The sequence below is a fragment of the Macrobrachium rosenbergii genome, chromosome 56, assembly GCF_040412425.1.
Source record: "Macrobrachium rosenbergii isolate ZJJX-2024 chromosome 56, ASM4041242v1, whole genome shotgun sequence".
Classification (NCBI taxonomy): domain Eukaryota; kingdom Metazoa; phylum Arthropoda; class Malacostraca; order Decapoda; family Palaemonidae; genus Macrobrachium; species Macrobrachium rosenbergii.
The window spans coordinates 18556802-18578361 of record NC_089796.1 but is presented as its reverse complement, the minus strand read 5'-3'; the positions used below and the strand labels follow the sequence as shown (position 1 = coordinate 18578361).

At 36.4% G+C, this 21560-nt stretch overlaps 3 protein-coding genes across 13 annotated transcripts in view; all 3 read left to right on the top strand.

The window, feature by feature from the left end:
* LOC136836614 (SEC14 domain and spectrin repeat-containing protein 1-A) overlaps window positions 1-2529 on the top strand; it is a 107366-nt gene extending 104837 nt beyond the window's left edge. Inside the window, exons 4-5 of the mRNA XM_067101079.1 lie at window positions 476-588; window positions 2391-2529. Coding sequence (XP_066957180.1) covers window positions 476-588; window positions 2391-2400 — 123 coding nt within the window. The 3' untranslated portion in view covers window positions 2401-2529. The remainder of the gene's footprint in view (window positions 1-475; window positions 589-2390) is intronic.
* LOC136836615 (uncharacterized) lies at window positions 2397-3725 on the top strand. Its single transcript, XM_067101080.1, has 3 exons — window positions 2397-2570; window positions 3019-3203; window positions 3522-3725. Exons 1-3 carry the CDS (start codon window positions 2567-2569, stop codon window positions 3708-3710), a joined length of 378 nt encoding a protein of 125 aa, XP_066957181.1. The 5' UTR covers window positions 2397-2566; the 3' UTR covers window positions 3711-3725.
* Window positions 3726-3915: 190 nt separating this feature from the next.
* LOC136836607 (titin) overlaps window positions 3916-21560 on the top strand; it is a 356015-nt gene continuing 338370 nt past the window's right edge. For 8 of the 11 annotated variants that reach the window (XM_067101069.1, XM_067101067.1, XM_067101061.1 and 5 more), the window contains exons 1-6: window positions 3916-4046; window positions 4519-4709; window positions 6864-7105; window positions 7822-7932; window positions 8683-8889; window positions 11299-11489. In XM_067101069.1, the coding sequence (XP_066957170.1) occupies window positions 4595-4709; window positions 6864-7105; window positions 7822-7932; window positions 8683-8889; window positions 11299-11489 (866 nt within the window). In that variant the 5' untranslated portion in view covers window positions 3916-4046; window positions 4519-4594. Of the gene's footprint in view, window positions 4047-4518; window positions 4710-6863; window positions 7106-7821; window positions 7933-8682; window positions 8890-11298; window positions 11490-19784; window positions 20182-21560 lie in introns of those variants that run through there. The other 3 variants (XM_067101071.1, XM_067101065.1, XM_067101073.1) reach the window with 2 other exon arrangements.

Genomic DNA, 21560 nt, shown 5'->3' with positions numbered 1-21560 from the left:
GCAATGTAGCTGGAGGCCGAAGGGAGGCAGCAAACTTGAAAATTAGTGAATAACATAACTTCTCATATCTTTGTCATTAACGAGCTTATTCCTGTTTCAACAAACAAATCTGTTTATCCTATTTTTTCTTGGCGGGTAGTTCACTATTAGAGTCGTCTCAGGTATATTTGAAATTTACAAGTTTGTGCTAAGATGAACCGATGTTTGTATTTACTCGTATAGTGTTCGTATGATGTGCACTAATACACACACATACATACATACATACATATATATATATATATATATATATATATATATATATAATAATATATATTTATATATAATATATATTTATATATATATGTGTGTGTGTGTCCGTGTGTGTAGGTTATATAATATATATATATATATATATTTGTTTATTTATTAGTTAATTTTCCTTTTGTTTGTAACCTAACTGGAAATTTTGTTAACAATATTTCTTATACTGCAGCCCATATACGTGAGCGTGAGCAAGCTGACCAAATACATGGAATTGTCGCAGCTTCCGGTAAGAACTAGGAGGGACCTTGGAGTACGACCATCAAGCTTGGTTAAAAACACGAAGGTGAAGAGAGAGAGAGAGAGAGAGAGAGAGAGAGAGAGAGAGAGAGAGAGAAAATTGTAATAACAAATTTTAAGAGAGAGAGAGAGAGAGAGATTGCTCAATAAATACTTTTTGTGAAAAGAGATTGCCCGGTGATTAATTTTTTTTTTTTTTTTTTTTTGAGAGAGAGAGAGAGAGAGAGAGAGAGAGAAATTGTAATGAACAAATTTTAAGAGAGAGAGAGATTGCTCAATAACATTTTTTTGAAAAGATTACCCAGTGATTAATTTTTTTTTTTTTTTGAGAGAGAGAGAGAGAGAGCTGTTGCTCAATGAAAAATTTTTTTTTTGAGAGGGAGAAAGAGAGAGACTGCTATAGTTTATTTTAACCGTGCTCAGTGATTTATTAGTTTTCCTAAACCTGTTAATAGAGAGAGGTAGATTCTGTACTCAAAAGTTTTCAAAACTTATTGTGAGACAGTGAAAATTGTTAGATAGATATGCTTTTCAAGATCTATGTACTCTTATGTTTTGGTTATTTGATTCAAAGAACGTAAGACAATACAGAGAGATTTGGTGAGAGTACAGATTCTCGACGAACTATAGTAATGTTGACGACACGGCTTAATTCTAACCAAAGAAAAAGCCAAGAATATTCAAACTCCTCTCCCATTGACTTTCCCAGTCTTTAAATAGAACTGCTAAATATGTTTACAAAGTCGGAGGTTACTGGGGTTGCCCGTTTGGTGAAATAAGCACTGCTTAAATAGTAACAAGGTTCCCTTAAGAGGTTTCATTACCATGGCGAAGGGAATCGAGAAGCCAAGGTATTGACAGAGCTTCTTACGTTCTCTGGTTTGATAAAATCGAGGCCTTTTCGTTTTCTGTGAAATACTAGGGTGGTTCAAGTCAGAGTTGAGAATGCCCGCACTTTTTCAGACATGAGTGTCAGGCAGGCCCTCCCAAGCTTTATAGATTTATATTAAAGTTATTGTTGACTTCACTTTGGTGTTGCACTGGTAAAATTTTGACGAACGGAAGTTTTTATACCTGGACTGATTTCTGAGATTCCAAATTTACTTTTACGTTTTGTTTATTCTGTTTCTATAAATCTGTATATCGGTCAACTGGTTAATGGCAGGGTAATGAGTTCTAGCATGTGTATTGTTAAGTACGAATTGTTTAAAGGTGGTAAAAGGTTAGAATTTCACGTCCGTCTTTCATAATCCAATTTTGTGTAAAGTTTCACTGTGAAATAATTAACAGTTTTAAATAATTATATTTATGATTACATGAAATATACGTGTGAATCTGTATAATTGTGTATAGTATGTGGTGCCAATAATGAATCCCGTGGCACTATAATAATTCGAATCTTTTCGTATGTGTGTTCATGTTATATTGTTTCCTTACCTTATTTACTCAATCATTCCGTACAGTGAAGTCATCATAATTATAATCGTTATCGTTAATGGTTTTCTGTAAAATTTTACCTCTCTTCGATTAGACGTGCATTGTAAATTGTCGTTTTTACGGACATGGAACTTACCGTAATTTTTACCTTCCCGTCGTCATCACCACCGTCTTATTTCTGTTAGTGATGGCAGTGATATTAAATGTCATTGCCTTTATAATGATAAAGCATATTGTTTTATCATAAGACACTGTTAATGTAAATAAACTGCTTTCTTTGAGACGTTTTATTATTTCATTCCGTTTTTTCATATCCATCACAATTACCTTATTATCCGTCGTCGTCACAATTATTTCAGCAGTTTAGGGGAAGAAATGACGTTTTAATTATTCGAGCTTATGTCATCAACAGGCGTATGAAGAATTCGTGGATGAGTGCGAGCGCGCTCGACGGGACCTCGAGAGCCTCCAGGCGGAGCTGCGGCGGGAGGAACCTTGCAGCAGGGCTTCCACGCTCCACGACCTCCTCTCCGTCAATACAAACACCTACAACACGATCACCGCCAGACCCGCCCTCATCTTCAACATGGGTGAGCGACGTGGTCGTCGACCAGGGTGTTGTTATTGCAGCCATCTGTTGATTTTAGTTGAATTTGTTCATATTTTTTTTTTCATTGAAGTCAGATTTGAGAATTAGGGATTTTTTTGTCTACTTTGTTTGAGGTATAAATGATGAAAAATTTCTTTCTTTTTTGTCCATCAGTTTGTGTGTTAATTTTCGAATAACATAATCATGAAATATTTCAAGACAGTTATTACACTGAAAATACCTCTTTATTCAGATATTAAACTTTCATTTTGTCTATATTATTTCGTGACAGTCTTATAATGGTTTGTTTCTTTATTCGTGAATTTATACTTACTTTTGATGCGAGAGTTTGGCCGTTAAAAAATATTTCCTAGGCCTTGATAAAACTGCTTTTAAAATGTTTACACTGGTTTAAGCCAAAGTGACTTAGAATATTGGTAATATTCCAGGTCAGGAAGTCCTAAAGGTTCTCGAGATGGACGAGGAGTCAGGGTTCCGTGTATGCGAAGGGCAGGGGGACGCTGCCGAAGCTGCATCCAGGGTCAGAGCCATGCTGCATGACCTCCACTTGCTGACAACAGCTGTCGAAGCCTGTTGGAGAAGGCTCAACACGGCTTTGGATACCTACATGCAGGTGAGAAATATAGGAGAGGATCCATCAACGTCGCACACATGGAATAGAATGTTTAATGACTTCACATTCAATAGGATTTCAGAGTGTTTACTATACGCTAAGCTTTTCTATCCATGCAGGAGTTTCCTGCTTTTAAAAAGCTTGATTTATTGTGCTATGGTGCATACCTTTCTTGTTATACGGTAGATATATAATGTGCATTTTCGTGTTTCACATATCTTGTAAAGATCTGTTTCTTTTCGCTTATATTCAGTTCTGTTTCATTTCCATTATTTTCAAGCCAGTTTCATGTCTCCGCCATTTCTGTAAATCTTCCAGGTTCGAGACCTGGAATCAGAGATGAACGACATCGGGAAGTGGCTGGTCTCTGCTGGACAGACCCTTTTGGCCGAGACCAGCATCGGCACAACGACGGACCAGGCGGAGGCCTTGCTGAGAGAACACGAAGCTATCGAACTCAAGTGCAGGGTAAATGGGAAGACCCTTTTAGTGATTAAAATGTTTTAATATTTTAATGTTTCGATTTGCAGGGCCAACCCATTGGTATATTAGCATTATTTTAAGTTCTTAAATATATAAATATTTATACAGTATAATATTTGTAGTTGTAGGTTACATATGCGTGGCCATTTTTAGATAAAACAATTTGATCATAACCACGACTTCATTACCTTTCAACACGATCAGTCAATCTCAGAGACCTAAGGGTAGATGGGCTGGGCTGAGGTATCGAGTCGAAGACGCTCTTGACAGGGGTGATGGAGATCTTAGGGCTCTGGCCGATCACCGCACCACAACCACAGATCTCCGTTCTTTGAAGGACTACACAGACACCCTCGTCAGGTAGGCCCTTAAACTTCTTTGTTCCAGGAATTCCCGTCTTGCCGTTACGGTCTCATCCCAAAAAAAGAGACAACCGTTAGTTTTTCAAGAATCATTTTTTCCCATACTTAAGCAATGAAATGTAATGCACTAAATTATTCAGTAAATTTAATGCTCCCACATTGCTAGCTCTCGCGATGTTCCCGTTTCATTTACATTGTCATCAATTAACGCTTTTAATTTATTCATTTTTACCTACCAAATTTCTAGTCTAAGTTTTAATCTATTGTTCCAAATCTTATTTTTATATACTTTACTCTGATTTTTATGCCATATCAGTCCAGCGTTTTTCAGTGCCTCCTTGTGAAAATAACTTTTTACCTGCTATCTTGATTTACTAGTTTATGTTTTTCGTTTATCATCACTTTTTCGCGCAAACCTCACTTATTTACGGCCTGATTTCCATGTCACTTACACATTCGTATGTTTGCAGGACCTTCGCGTCACGTCTCGATCGGCGTCGCACCCTCATTCTGGCGTCGGTGAGGTTCCATCGCATAGCGCACCAGATGGGCGAGCGCTGCAGCGTCCTCCTGCAGCAGAACCGCTGGCTCCCTCAGACAGATGACGTCGATACGCTGAAGAAGACACTCAGGGAGCTCACAGCAAGAAAGGAAGCTATTGGTACATTTTTTCAAAATTATATATTACTTAGTTCAGCACGTATCTATCTATAATATTTACTCCCAAACTTGCAAGCGCGGAAATGGAGTCTCTTTAGTTGTAAACTATTTACATTGGGAAATAATGACATCACCGAGTGGGGGGTGAAAAAGAAGTGTTTACATGGATGACTCTGCCATATTTTACGCAGCATCGGATCTGCGACGTACCCAGAGAACGTTCAATTTAGCTATAATTAAAGTTGACGCATGGTCTTCCCCATTTGGATTTCAGGGTTCTGTTAAGAAAACGAAGGCTGTTGTTTTCTACAGATATACCAGATGGAAACAATCATGAAACTGAACTAAGAATGAGACAAAAGTAATACTCATCAGGCAAACAACCAAGTACTGGAAAGCTCATATTGTATATGTAAAAGTAAATGCTTTGAATCTAATCAGGAAACTCATACAGCCTGGTTATTTGGTGGTGATTGGTATCATTAATTTAGAAAATAGTGAAATGCAATACTGGGATTTATGTCATCCATTTATGTATTTGTTATACAGATGATATATTCTTTGGATGATAATTTGGGTAGTACTTTAATGGGCTAACTTCAGTCGTTGATGGGTCAGAATTATCTTCGAAAATTAGTAGATGATAAAAGGGATGATTATATGGGAGGCACAGTAATCTGTTGTTGGTTGCGATGAATATCGATAAACCCTCATTCCTGTTAGTTACTGGCGTACAAAAATTATCAAAGAAAATTGATCAAGATAAAGTAATATATCACGATAAGTATCTTTTGGGGCTGGTGAATGTTTATGAATAAAATTATGCATTCTTATCATAAACAAAGATTGTGATCATATTACTCAATTTTAATTCATGTTTATTTTTTGGTATGCAGATGTAAATAGATCTATCCTGCGGTGCTCACTCCTTACATTTCATCTTCAAAAGAAATCAATGAAAGACTTTTGTATTGTTTTACACATATTTTTTATCCAAATTAATAATTTGGAAATCTTAGACTTTTGCTGATAGCATTTTACGTATTTTAAAAATCATTAATGACGTTACTTGCCATTATGTTTAAGATTACTTCTGCGTATGAAAGTGTTCTTATAAAAAATCATCTTACCCTTAAAAATTTCGGTAATTATTTCAAAGCAAAATTTCTGTTCAACATACTTCACCTTTTAAGATCTTTGATGTCTTAATTTTCCATTATTCTAAAGTTACTTTCCGTAAGTTAATAGACATGGGAAATTGATTTCATCTGTGCTGTTCAACTTTAGTAGACCTGCAACCGTCAGTTATTAAACATTCTACTTGAAAATATGTGTAACTCACCTTAGCAACTTTTAGACCGTATTGTCAACCATTGCTTTAACGCTATTCTCAAAAATCTTTAAAATGTCTTAATTTTGGTTAATCCCTGAGATTATCTGCTCGTTGAAGTGATTAAAATGAGATAATTTCGGAATGTCTCCAATACTGTATTATTTACACTGGGAAATAATTAACAATGTCACAATGCTCTACCATCTTAAACTTAGAAATCCTGAAAAGGACATCATTTCCGGTTGCTTCTCAGATTACTTTGATTGGAGTTTCTGAAACTGGTATTTACGACTCGAGATAAATCTTCGTCAGTCAAATTCTTAATATGACATGATTTTGAATAGCCTCTCAGTTACTTACTTTTACATTTTATTTGATGGGCTGAGGTTACTTACCTTTGGAATTCTCTTAGATGACACACCCTTACATTATTTTATATGTTCTCTCTGATTATTTATCCTTAAAAATCTTGTAAATGACACTCTGTTTCGTATTGTAGCTTAATCCTGTCTTTATTTTCTATTTTCTGAAACTGATATCCATAGAGAGTCGTAAAATGGCACCACTTTGTACTGTAGTAGTTTTTTTACCATATATAAATCTCTAAAATGGCATCAGCTTGCATTGTTAAGGATTAGTTGAACTTTGGTCTGCAATCCACAAAATGACATGATTTTGTACAGTATCTCAAAATTTCACTCCAGACATAATTTTGTATTGTCGAAGATGATTTGCGCCTTAAAAGACAATTTTCTATTATGCCCTTGTCAAGTAACCCATAGAAAATTATCCTCAAAATTACACCGCTGCATAATCTCCCAGATTACTTGGCGTCGGAGGGCACGAGGGCCGGAGAGAAGCTGCTGGATCTGCTGACGGTGGGCGTGAAGGACCTCTCGGGAAGGGACGTGTCTCCAGACTACACGAACGAGCTCAACCACGTGCACGCCTTGCTCACGTCATTACACGAGCATTACGCTCGTGCGGCACGGCAAGCCGACCTGCATAAACTCAGGCTCCAGCAGAATATTCAGCTTCTCACCTGTCACAGAGATGTCAAGCAGGTAAATAGCGTGGTCGCAGAACTTCTTAATTTCATTTATTCCGCGAATTAAAACTAAGAAGTCTCAATTCACAAAGCCTCGGTCGTGTTGCAAATTTTCGTGTTGTCATAGGAGCATATTTCCAAGGTTTCCATCATATGAATGCTAATATTTCTTGTTGCTGATGAAACAGAAAACGTGAAATTTATCAGTTTACCCAATCTTGCAATGCAGCTTTAGGCAGTGCCCAAGCTGTCACTTTGCATTACCAGTGCCTGAGCACTGTAATACTTATTCAGACTTTGACATGCAAATCCGTCCATGTAAAATGACACGGCGTTATAAGATTACGAAATGATGCAAGCAAGACTTGAACTGTTTGTGTATATAGAATTAAATATTCCAGAAGGTTGTATTTATAATATAGATGTTTATGTACATGTATAGTTAAAATATGAACTAAAAATATATAGGAGAGCAAAGTGAACAACAAAACAGAATTGTAAGGACCGGAGAAGCTTGTACTGCAATGGTATAAATATTTATTACTAGAAATTACTGTGCAGTGCTTAAAAACATTACTGGGACAATGGAACGAGGGGAAGTTGGCAAATATGCTTTGAAAAAATGAGGACCAGAGTTTTGGACTTGTTTGCTACTGTTTTGTATAACGTGAAATGGAATATTTGTTTCTTAACTACAAATTTAACGAGCTAGCTAATGACTGCTCCTTGCAGGCACACAAGTGGTTGAAGGCACTGTTGGAAGCACTCGTGAAAGCGCACTCTCACGTGGGGCGTTCTTCCGAAGAAATCAGAAGGCTCAAGGCTGAACACCAGCATTTCCAGGTAATGTTTGATTGATTTTGTATAACATACTGGCGTTGCATTGCAGGCCATGACCATGAACCTGAGGATTTGAACATTTACTGATTTATTTTCCGTTCATACACAAGAGAGAACTAACTTATTAATGCAAGTGACTGTGACCTATGATTTTGGGCATCATATGATAGTGACATGATGTCATATATGATAATTATATGATAGTTAAAGCAAATAAACCATTGGGACACATGTCATGGATTAAACCATATGATATCTTTTGTTATTGGTTCAAATTGTTATTTACACTTTTCTTCGTAAAGCATATAAATCATTTTGCACATTACCATGATTAATTAGAAACCTGGACAGAAATAAAAGGGAATTTGATATATTTACTTTAATTTAATTTTGTTGTCCGTCTGACTAAGAACTGTATGGGGTTACAACGTCAATTGCTTTTTCTTCCTCTAACGATGACCTGTTGTCGAATAGCTGACCAGCTTCTTTAGCGTCGTCATGCTCCAGTTTCACTGCCACCCCCCCCATTTAACAGTAGATTCTTCGGGTTTGCGTCGTTGATTTCGAATAAATCGCTTTTGCAGATTATAATTCTCATTTTTATAAAGTACTTAATAATAATCATAATTCACATCTGGATAAACTACGTTAGAATTAGAATTCACATCTTATGTATTTTTCCATTTATAAACGTCACAAACAAGAACAGCGAAAATGTGCATTACTATTTTTCTTATTAAATCCCTTCTACAGGAGACCGCCGCAGGTACCTTTGAATACGGGTACGAGTCGGCCAGGGCGGCCCTCCTGGTGGAGAAGTCCGCCGGAGGAAACGTCCTCTCCGAAAGCCGTCGGATGGTTACTGATCTCGAGTTCGTTTGGAAGATGTTCATCCAGGGGTCGCAAGAACAGCTCACCAGGCTCAGGGTGGCAGGAGTGTTCTTTAGGACGATGGAACAGGTATGATAGATTTTCTCTCTCTCTCTCTCTCTCTCTCTCTCTCTCTCTCTCTCTCTCTCTCTCTCTCTCTCTCTCACACACACACACACACACATACGCAATAGATTAATTGAGATTCTCTCAACAAACTTATGCTCATTTTACAGTAATTGTGATTCTTTCTCTCTCTCTCTCTGTTACACACACACAAACACACACGTTACAATAACTGAGATTCTCTCTCTCTCTCTTCTCACAAACACAACAGATTAATTGAGATCCTCCCAACAAACTTATGCTCATTTCTTACAGTAATTGTGATTCTCTCTCTCTCTTTCTCTCTCTCTCTCTCTTACACACACACGTTACAATAATTGAGATTCTCTCTCTCTCTCTCTCTCTCTCTCTCTCTCTCTCTCTCTCAACAAGCACAATAGATTAATTGAGATTCTCTCAACAAACTTATGCTCATTTTACAGTAATTGTGATTCTCTCTCTCTCTCTCTCTCTCTCTCTCCCTTACACACACACGTTACAATAATTGAGATTCTCTGTCTGTCTGTCTGTCTGTCTGTCTGTCTGTCTGTCTGTCTGTCTGTCTCTCTCTCTCTTCTCACAAACACAATAGATTAATTGAGATTCTCCCAACAAGCTTACGCTCATTTTACAGTAATTGTGATTCTCTCTCTCTCTCTCTCTCTCTCTCTCTCTCTCTCTCTACACACACACACACACACACACACATTACAATAATTGAGATCTCTCTCTCTCTCTCTCTCTCTCTCTCTCTCTCTCTCTCTCTTCGACACAATAGATTAATTGAGATTCTCCCAGCAAGCACCACACTCATTTGCAGTAGTGTGAGTTCTCTCTCTCTCTCTCTCTCTCTCTCTCTCTCTCTCTCTCTCTCTCTCTCCTCTCTCTCTCTCTTACACACACACACACACACATTACAATAGGTGAGATTCTCTCCTCTCTCTCTCTCTCTCTCTCTCTCCTCTCTCTCTCTCTCTCTCTCTCTCTTCATAAAAAAACACAATAGATTAATTGAGATTCTCCCAACAAACTTACGCTCATTTTACAGTAATTGTGATTCTCTCTCTCTCTCTCTCTCTCTCTCTCTCTCTCTCTCTCTCTCTCTCTCTCTCTCTCTTACACACACACACACATTACAATGATTGAGATTCTCTCTCTCTCCTTCTCTTTTCACAAACACAACAGATTAATTGAGATTCTCTCAACAAACTTATGCTCACGTTACAGTAATTGTGATTCTCGCATTCTCTCTCTCTCTCTCTCTCTCTCTCTTACAAACACAAACACACACACGTTACATTAATTGAGATTCTCTCTCTCTCTCTCTCTCACAGACATGATGAATTGAGATCCTCTCTCTCTCTCTCTCTCTCTCTCTCTCTCTCTCTCTCTCTCTCTCTCTCTCTCTCTCTCTCTCCACACACAGACATGATGAACTGAGATCCTCTCTCTGTCTCTCTGTCGCTCTCTCTCTCGCACACACACTCGATGGATTCACAGAGATACTCACACACATACGTTACACACAGGTTGGAATGATTGAAATTTCTCTCTCTCTCTCTCTCTCTCTCTCTCTCTCTCTCTCTCTCTCTCTCTCTCTCTCTGCTTTGCATTCTGTCCAGTCCTTTGCATCTTGTTCCCTTTGTTCCTTTCCTCTTTCTCCGAATTCCCCAATTTCTCTGTTCTGAAATTTTTTTTTTCCGGACAACCATGTGAGAGTCTCTGAAGGATGGTAATGGTAATAACAACCTTTCTCCCACAAATTTTCAATAGTTTCCAACAAATTGCACTTATTCCTTCCACGTCAGTTTACCTCATAAAAATTCCTTAGCTCTGCGAAAGTACTTCGTTTCCTTTGACCTGATTTTGTGATTTTGTTTTATTTTGCAGTTACGTTAAAACCATGATTTATTTGCTTGAAGAGCTAGGGTTTATGACGAGTGTTTTTTTAGATATATATTTTAGCGTAATTTTGACGTTTTACGGGTATACCACTAAGAAGCAGTTCATCTGAAAAGGAATAATTTTATATAATTCTACATTTAACGGAGCCTTGTTCTAATTACTGTTTTCTTTATATCAATTAAATGTAATTATATTTGTATATTAAAATTTTTTGTTAATTTTCTTTTCTTGATGTTGGCACTATTCGGCAAATGAACATATAACCGATTTTATTAGGGTGTACGTTAATTATACTGAATTGCTAATCATAGTTTCTTCATGTTTTTTTTTCCAACTTGTAACCTGTCTGTCGCTTCCTTTCTCGTGATCTTTTCGGGCCTGGGCTAGGTACAGGTATTGAGTTTTCCGTCCCAGACCCTACATCTCACATAGAATTTTCATCCGCCGATAAGTTGTAGGGCGATTTTCAAATCCTTTCCCTTTCCACAGCACCTGGAACGCTTAGACAACCTCTGCGCAGGCCTAGTCGAGAAGATGAGCGGTCGGCACGTCGGTCAGAATGGGGAAATGAGGTCCCTTCTGACCGCCAGGGACAGGCTCTTGAGAGAGATCGGTCGGAATGTTCGCCTGGGAAAACTCCTGAAGGAGAGGCTGCTGGATCCGTTGGTTCCTAATTACAGGCCGTCTCGAGTACTTTCTTTGGGGGTTAATCTGGTGATTTTGTAATAACCTTTATTTATCCGTCCTCTACAAGGAAAAACGATATATATATATATATATATATATATATATATATATAGTTATATATATATAAATATATATACATATATATATACTGTATATATATATATATATATATATATATATATATATATATATATATATATATATATATATATATATATATATATATATATATATATATATAATGTCTATATATCTATTATATGTATGCATATATATATATATATATATATATATATATATATATATATATATATATATATATATATATATATATATATATATATATATATATATCTATATATATCTATATATGTATATATATATATATATATATATATATATATATATATATATATATATATATATATAATTATATGTGTACGAGAAATGTTATGGTTTATTGGTTATGACACCAACAAGAGGACTCGGGCTTGATTCTTGATTCTTGGTGAGACTGAACGACTTAAGCACGTTCTTATAAAACTCATTATGTATATGTTGACATAAGCGGTGAATGGAGCACCTGGTTGTAAGTAATTATTGTGGGGCATGAATTTGGCAACCTCATCCCAAACTAATTGCCGAGAACTCATTGGGTAACACCTGGAGACACCTCTTTTGGCGAAAAGGTCTGATGGAAAAAAGACCATATTTATGCTTTATTTACTTCCTTTCATTTAGTTCCCTGCCTCCATAAATAAAGTCTGTAAGAGAAGTAGGGAGATAATGTTGGCAGAGCCGAAGATGAAGTTAAGGCGAAGGTGTATGACATCATCACCTGTTTTCCGTAACAGGATGCCTCACTTCCGGTGTTCGTTAATTCACAAAATTTGCGAAATTTTATTTCTCTCCCTCGCTGAGGGGAAGTAGAGAGGGGTCCACGAGAGTATTGCAGATTATGAGTTTTAAGAGGGCGTGTTGTATGGATGAGGGTTTGGGTGTTGGCTAGATATAATATACATATATATCGTCTTGCTTGTATTTAGTTGCTTGCTTAGTCTCTTTTAGGTGTCAGATAGCTTAAGGGAGCTATATTGATTTTAGTAGCTTTTCTGACTGCTCAAGGCAGCAGAATGGATAACCTAAAGCCCCTCTCTAGCCCAGCCCCCCAAAAATGAGGAAGGAGGAAGTTGGAATTTACTACGAAGGAAGCGAAAAGACCTGCCTCCTGAAAGACTCAGGAGAGGAAAAAGCATGACTGAGAATGTTGATTCATATGGGGGGAATTTCATCTGTGGCTGTTTTTCACGGGAATTTGTTTCGGGTGCAAAGAAGAAGAATTCGCCTCATTAAATTAATTCCATCATTTTCATACAAAACTGAGATGAGATATTTTAGCTGGGATTAGCTGCTAACTTTTGAGTATCAGATTCGAATAATGACATGAGGGTTTAGCTAAACAAAAATACCTCCAAATGATGCATTTTCTGTCGTGATGAATCTGTCACAAAATGACACGTTTTCTTCACAGGCTAATAATTTGTTTTATATGACTTTATTTCCTCTAGTATGGAGAAGCGGGTTTTCAATGATGCATTTTTCCTTTGTGAGAAATCTGTTTCAGAATGGCACATTTCCTTCAGGTGTTGAAGAATGTGCCATAAAATGAGTGATTTTCCTCACGGTTGAGGAATGTTACAAGAGTATGCTTGTTGTTAATTATAGTGTGAGTTTTAGGACCTAGGTGGGTAACATTAATTATAAAAGATCGACGCGCCTCATAGACAAGACATATTTCTTCTCAAGAATTATATTGATAAACTGCAGACATAGGGACCGTTTTGGGTCAGTTAGTATACCCAAGTAGCTAAAGTCTTGAGTATTTAGTATATTTAAACATTCTCAACCACATTTCCACTTTTGTCTTGGTGAAGTAGACAATCTTTTAAGGCATGATAATTTCCAAACGGTTATTCATGTATCAATTGTTTTTCCTTTTACAGTTCCTGTGACTTTTGATTTGCCTTCCTGCAATGATGTTCTTGTATTATTATTATTATTATTATTATTATTATTATTATTATTATTATTATTATTATTATTATTATTATTATTATTATTATTATTAAAATGTATTTTGGATAATTACACGTGTAACCTTTTGTACAATTGAGCTTTTCAGTCGAGAAACATGCCAAGTGCCATTTTTAAAATATAATAAATTAAACTAAAAAATACTTTGACCCAGGATGGCGCTTGGCATGTTTCTCGACTGATAGCCTCAATAAGAAAGATACCGAAAAAGGTGGAGGGAGACCAATATCTATACTTTTAAGTCCAGGACGCCCTCAGGTTTAATTCTTTATTCTTGATATGTAGGTTTCTGGAGGTTGGATTTTGGGCTTTATCGTTATAAGAATACAGCAGAGTTGTGCTTTGTAAAGCCTAAATGCAAGATAGTACCGATTTAAGAGAACAGAACACAAAGAAATGAAATGTATAGAGAAGAACGAATTTTTGATTCCGTCAATTTCGGAGATAAAACTATTTATTGTGAATCGTGTTGCACACTATATAAATTTTGAGAACATCCGAAACAAAATTGTTAACCCTCTTGGTGTAGACAGTAAAAATTTAAGAACGTCAGAGACAAATTTTCCTGCCCGTTAATATGGGTAGCATACATTGTGTTAACTTAAGAGACGAACCGGCATGACCCATGGTGCAGGAGGCAAAAATAATAGATTCAGGGTTATTGCTTTAAAATGTTATCAAGCATTTTCGTAAATATAGCCTAAAACATCAATTAGAGTGACTTCCAATACTACAGCAACCCCAGTAGACTTTGTAAGTGCTATATGAATATAAACCATATTAAGCTCAGAGAAGGGTGCTTTCCCTGAAAGAATTGAATTACGGGTAGAAATATAGGAATGTAATTTTAGCGCATTTCAGCCAAGCGATAATGGCAGTATTCTGTAACAATATTATGTAACTAAATTTAGGGGTGGTCCGGGTGGTCCCAAGGGTCGAAGCCCCTCTCCGGTAAAAATTGACTGAAATGGTATTTGTAATTTAATAATGGTATTTGTAATTTAATAACTGGGAAATATGAACCTCTAAGTATTTGTAATTTAATGATTGGGAAATATGAACCTCTAACGCCAGGGTGCTTCTTTCCTCTTACAGTAGTAGGGCTGGATGCTGGATACAGTTTGTAATAATATTAAACGTTTTAAAAGATAAATTATATATCCATCCACTGTCACCTGCATGATTTATCTTTACAATGTCTCCATCAACTCGTGTTCTTAACGACATGCGTGTTATACAGCACAAGTTGTATGTGCGCCATGAGCGGTAATGCTCGATGAAGCCTAAGCACAGAAAAATTTTGTGGGTGGAAGAATATGGGAGGTGTGTGTATGGAAGAGAGAGAGAGAGAGAGAGAGAGAGAGAGAGAGAGAGAGAGAGAGAGAGAGAGAGAGAGAGGGAGAGAGAGCTGCGAACAAAAGAATGTTTTAAAAGGTACATATGGCTTACAGCATTCGTGTGAGGGAGAGAAATGGAAGATACCAGTCAAATTAACGTTTGTGTTACATTATGCGAGGAATTGCTAAAATGTTGCTATGGAAAGAAAAGAAATACATAAAAAGAAATATCAGAATGCAGTAGATAAGCCTTGCAGCTTTCATATTACAAGTACAAAAGAGAATATTATTTTGATATGTTGTTGTTGTTTATTCAGTGGTTAATTTGGACGCCTTAAATAGAGCAGGATGTTGTTAGATCACGCTCTTAACACATCATAAAATGTTAAATGGATTAAAGAGAAGAGCCACGAATGACTATAAAACAGCCTTCTAAAAACATCTTTTTATCTATAAAATTTTATCCTGAGTTAACCTAAAAGAAGAAGTGTGTTGTAAGGAAGTTATCAACTCTTGACAAGTGTTCACACCTGTCTTGCAGGTGTTTGCAATACTGGCGGAGGCGGATATTATCGGGACTATTTTACCCCCTCGTTGATGGCGTCACGTTTTCTTTGAATTGGCTTACTGCTAGGTGTCGTCACCGTACCTGCGTTTGTGTGAAAGCGTGTTTGTTTGTGCGCGCATGCTCGCACGCTTATAAATCCCTACGCAGTGTAGGAATACTGTAGAGTACTTCCACACCATAGTATCACCCGCAAAAATCTCAGGTCAGTTTGAATGTAGGTTTCAGTATAAATAGCTACTGTCATATATATTTTATATATATATATATATATATATATATATATATAGTATATATATATATATATATATATATATATATATATATATATATATACAGTATATATATATATATATATATATATATATATATATATATATATATATATATGCATATATGTATGTATAGTATATATATTATATAAACAAATATATATGTATATCTATACGCATATATAGATTTATAGTATATATATTATATTATATACATAAATAAATAAAGTAAGTATACCTAAATATATATATGTATATATATATAATGTAATAATGTACGATGTCTGTGTATTTATAATATATATATATATATATATATATATATATATATATATATATATATATATATATATATTATATATATATATATATATATATATATATGTGTGTGTGTGTGTGTGTGTGTGTGGGATTGGAGAAAGTGTGGCAGAGCTGTCGATGAATTGTCTGGTTTGATATATGTCGAGTTACGGAGGGCTGGAAATGTAATCAATCTGGAGATAAAGGAAGTTGGGGTAAAAACCATCACAGGTGAACAGATGGATCAGACTATTTTAAGACAGCTTAGTCACGCGGATTGATGGAAGGGAATAGCTTGGTATTATAGGAAAGAAAAATATCTAGAAAGTTTGATTCGATTTTATGACAGAAATGTCAGAAAAAAAGCCATCAATATTCAGAGTCTGAGTGTTTATGCAAGCTAGCCATGAGTGCCGCAGTGTGCAGGAGGAACGATGTGCCACTGATGGTACTTTGCAGGTTTATAAAAAGGCTGATGTGAATGTGTGTATCCTTAATTGGTCTGTTGGATCATGAACTGTTGAGGAGTCAAAAAAAAAAAAAAAAACCCAGTTATACTCCAGAAATTAGTAAGTTCGGCTTACCACGGGGAAGAACGGGGTTCGATACCTGACTGAGGCAAGCCAGTGTTGTGTCTCTGACGACCTCAGCAGTGAACTATGCATTCATTAAACATACCTATGGGAGCCAGTGGCCATCCTCCCTTCTCTCTCTCTCTCTCTCTCTCTCTCTCTCTCTCTCTCTCTCTCTCTCTCTGTGCGCGCGCGCGTGTGTGTGTGTGTGTGTTTAAGTGTCTCGTTTTGTCATTGTCTTTTTCGGTTTACTTATATTTATTTCATATATAAATGTTTGTGTGTGTTTTGGGGTCACCAGGAGAAAATCATAAACCGAAAAAGACAATGACAAACGAGACACTTAAACACATAAATATAATATATATATATATATATATATATATATATATATATATATATATATATATATATATATATATATGAATGTCTTTTACTGTAATACCACAATATAATATGAAGATAAAAGGCCCATAAAACACTATTTGAACGTTGCAACCTATATATTTCAAGCACTTCCCTTGCAATATTGAACAGGGACACAGAAGGAGGTGGTCGAAATATGTATATGTATATATAGATATATATATATATATATATATATATATATATATATATATATATATATATATATATATACATGGGGGTATAAATATGGCCAAGGTCACTAACTAAAATTGTATCTAAACCAAAGGCCTAGGTTCGAATCTTGGCCGGAAAAGATGCTCGTATCAGTTGTAATTCCCGCTGTGTGTAAATTACTCCTAGGTTTAGTGAACTCGATACTGAACGATACTGATAGCTTAATATTTGTGAATAAAAGAGTTACACGTGTTTAAGTGGCAAAACTTCATATTGTGAACAGATTCTGCTTTCCTTGAATTGTGTTCTTTACGAGGACACTTTTCCTCCGAGACCCATTCATACCTTGTCACCATCTTTCACTTTTAAACTTCACGCGACGTCGCCTTCGTTACTTGGCACCAAAGTTCATCTTTCCCCTTGTGACCGGAACGTTTGGTTTTCATAATTTACCCATTTTCGCCAAATTACTTTTTATTTCTGTAGAGTCATCGTTTTATTTTTGTAGTATTTTTTTTTTTTTGTAGATTTGCTACACGTCCTGAGGTCGAAAGAACTCTCCTATCTTATATGTTTATATTTATACCTGAACCTCGCCAAAATGCTCCTCACCTTACAATATTCTCTAACATTCATATAAAGGATGCCTTCCCTGTTCCTAAATAATAATAATAATAATAATAATAATAATAATAATAATAATAATAATAATAATAATATACAAGATGCTTTTCCTATTTCCAAGTATTCACATAGAGAACGCCTTCTCTGACTCAGTGCATAAACATAAGCCGTTTTCAGGCAGACATATAATCTCACTCGTTATAATATATCCTTTTTTTAAAATGAGAATTTTTACTGTTAACATCTGCATCTTTACTGCAAGATTCATATCGCCCCCATCTGTAACTTTTTCCCATCTTCGTAAAAAACCCCCCTACTCCCTATCGTTCTAAATTTCTCTGAATACCCTCCCCTATCCGGGAAACTCCCCACTCCTGCTAATTTTATCCCCATCTCTGTTTACCTTGAATCATCCGAATGCAGTTAGATTGGCTCGGGATTCGTCTGCGTCTATGGAATCGTTCCATGCTCACTAGAGTTAATTGGACTTTAAATTTGATCACGATTCGCCACCTTCGTTTCGTTCATATTTTTGGGGATCATTTGATTAAATTAATCATAGGATTTATTTAAATCCCTGAAGTTTTCAGTTTTAGCTGGTTGATTGATTAAGATGTGGTCGCACTTTGGCGTCTTTGATTTGAATGTTTGCTTCTCTGAGGTTCTAGTTAATGTTTCAAGCTTCATGTAACGTACAGATCATGGAACATTAAGGTATGATATGCATACCATAAACATCAGAGCCATTTGTAGAGGAAGTCGCTGTCAGTTCAGAAGTTTCAAACCCGCAGGTCTTGGGAAGCTTTAAATGATCAGGTGAAAACGTTCGAGAGTTTGTGTTTAATGAGGAATGAGCTTACGAAGTGCAGTGCTATGGGTATTCTCGAATGATTACTTATCTACTTATAGTGAAGGGCCTTGAATAAGTTGCAGAATGTTAATAGTTAAGAAACTATAAGCTGAAGAAATAGAAAAGTTAATTCTGCGCGTATTGACGCCCATTGAAAAGTTGGGTTATGTTATTAATTAAGGATATTGGTCCTTGAAGTTCTTGCAGTATCGAATGCTTCAACTTTGTAAGTCATGTAAGAGGAAGTTTCACTTTGAAATACCTTATTCCTGTGATATTACAGTACTGTATACTGAGATACAATTGAAATTTGAATATTTGAATACTATAATTTTTAAGTTTATAGCTTAAAGAATAAGCAAATGAATAACACAGGTTTGGAAGTTCTTTAATTCTGCGAGGTGAATATATTTGATGCTGAGATATTACTAAATCTCGAATATATTAAAAATACACCTTTGTACACCATGAAAAAATAAATCAAGGAATGACATTCCTTTGGAAATTCCTATCTTCTGTGAAACGAGTAAAAGTGTAAGTAGGTATAACTAGATCTTAAATATATGATATGAAGTGCGTGGTCTGTGAACTATTTCGGAGCACGTCCTCTGTCCCCGCAAGTGTTAAAACAGAGCGCAAATGCACCTGTGATTACAGGTGTTACCCCGCCACTAGGGAAAGCCCTCGTTGTAAGCGGAAGTCTGGAGAAGTGAATTTTGAAGTGGGATTCGAATTCGTTTCATATTTTTATTTGTGATGTTGAAGAAGAAAAGTTAACATTAATGTTCATCTTAATGTTGCCCTATATGACAGCAAGCGGGGCTTCAAGTTACCCTTTTCCTAATTTAGGAACACGTAAGTTACACCTCTCCAGTTTAGAAAAAGGCACTAATTAACCTTTCTCCTTTTTAGAAAAACTAAAGTTACCTCTCTTTTAATGTAGAAAATCGTAGGTTGCCCATTATCCCAGTAACATAAAAATGAGTTACCCATTGTTCAGTTTAGATGAACGCAAATATGTCTTTGTTCAATTAAAAAAAGTTTCCTTTAGTCCAGTGTAGAAAATTGTAAACTTCCCTCTACCCAATTTAGAAAGAATCCATTTACGTATGCATAATGAATACTCGTTTGAACTCACTCTGTAACTACTGGACATTCCGTCTCATTATGAAAAAATATTCTGCAATTTGCTTACCGCATTGGATTGGCGCGTGAAACTCGTGGGAGTTGATACTCTTACGAAACTGTATGATTCGCTGTAAGCCCCACAAACATCAATATAGATCGAGGCAGAAACCGTGTTAAAGGGTCAAATATAGAACCAGGTGTTAGCGCTTGAACCTCTTCATGTCGATCGGGGAGTCGGCATTCAGTATATTAGCGGAATAACGTCAGTGTGGCGGTGAAATAAAAATGTATGAAGACGTCTACAGTGTTAGTATTACAGTGCACGGAGATATTTACTGCCTACTTACGGTTCAGAAGCTTTGTAAGTGATTTCTTAACTGGATGTTTTTGTCGTTTGATCCACGTGTCACGTACATTCCTATTTGATATGGTCATTTTTGGCTTGACAAATGTATACTTGTTATGTTTTTAGTTGTTTTAAAATGCTATGGATTTTTTATACTTAAGAGCAGTGGCCAGTGGGCCAGTGTCTGTCTCTAGCCCAGGCCAGAAGAAAACAAGAAAAGGGAAAAGAGAGGTGGGCGGGGTTCTTAACTACGAAGAAAGCGATAGACAGGTTCTTGTAAACCAAGGAAGGCTTTAACAGACCCGAAAACGAGAGAGAGAGAGAGAGAGAGAGAGAGAGGAGAGAGAGAGAGAGAGAGAGAGAGAGAGAGAGCGAGAGAATCCCAAAGCCTGGTAACAGAATACAAGCAAATGAACCAATCTCATTGATGGTGCTTTATCTGGCGTGCCAACAGCTAGGGTCAGTGATGCCGACCGGACCTACATCCACTGAGTATTCAGTGGTGTGAGGAAAAAGCTGGCACGAGTAGCGGAACAGTGAAGCTGTCCAATTTCTTAAACCAAGTCCGCACCAGGAAACATTGTTCCTAAGTATTGTTTACAAACTGTTTGTAAATAGTTTGCAACCGGTGTCCTAAAAGTGCTTGCAGACTGTTTTCAGACAATGATCTCAAATTGTTTGCGAAAATTTCGAAAACAATTTTTGCTAACAGCTTAGCAACAATTTGGAAAACATTGTTTGCGATCAAAGTTTTCTGGTGTGGTCTGGGTTTAAGTCTGAGGTAATGTGTGTTCCCCAGTGCGCAAAGGGAGCGCGCCGTGTTTGTGTGGGGCATAAACAAAACACACGGGGACTCGTTGTATTGCCGGTAGAACAACGATCTCATTTGAAGGTGTTGTTTTGTTTCTTTCGGGTTTTGCCTGTTTCGGAGAAATTCATTCTCTCTCTCTCTCTCTCTCTCTCTCTCTCTCTCTCTCTCTCTCTCTCTCTATCAACAAATAATCGTTTTTTCGGCGTCATTGTTCAAGTTTATTGAATTTTATGATGTTAAATCCACCCTTATCTCTCTCTCTCTCTCATACCCATACTTGTTTACTTGGCGTCAGTGTTCGTAGTGGACGCCAGTTTATGGTATTAATCGTCCAAACACTGTCACCCACCCGTTTCTCTCTCTCTCTCTCTCTCTCTTTGAGAAAACAATTATTTTTGGGGGGGAGCCTGTGGCTATGTTATAGCTAGCTTGTTATTAAATCTCATGGCGCATCTCTCTCTCTCTCTCTCTCTCTCTCTCTCTCTCTCTCTCTCTCTCTCTCTCTCTCTCTCATGTTCTATTAATCAAAGAAATTAACAACCGTGCTGGTAAGCTTTAGCGGAAACTTATTACAATAATTTTT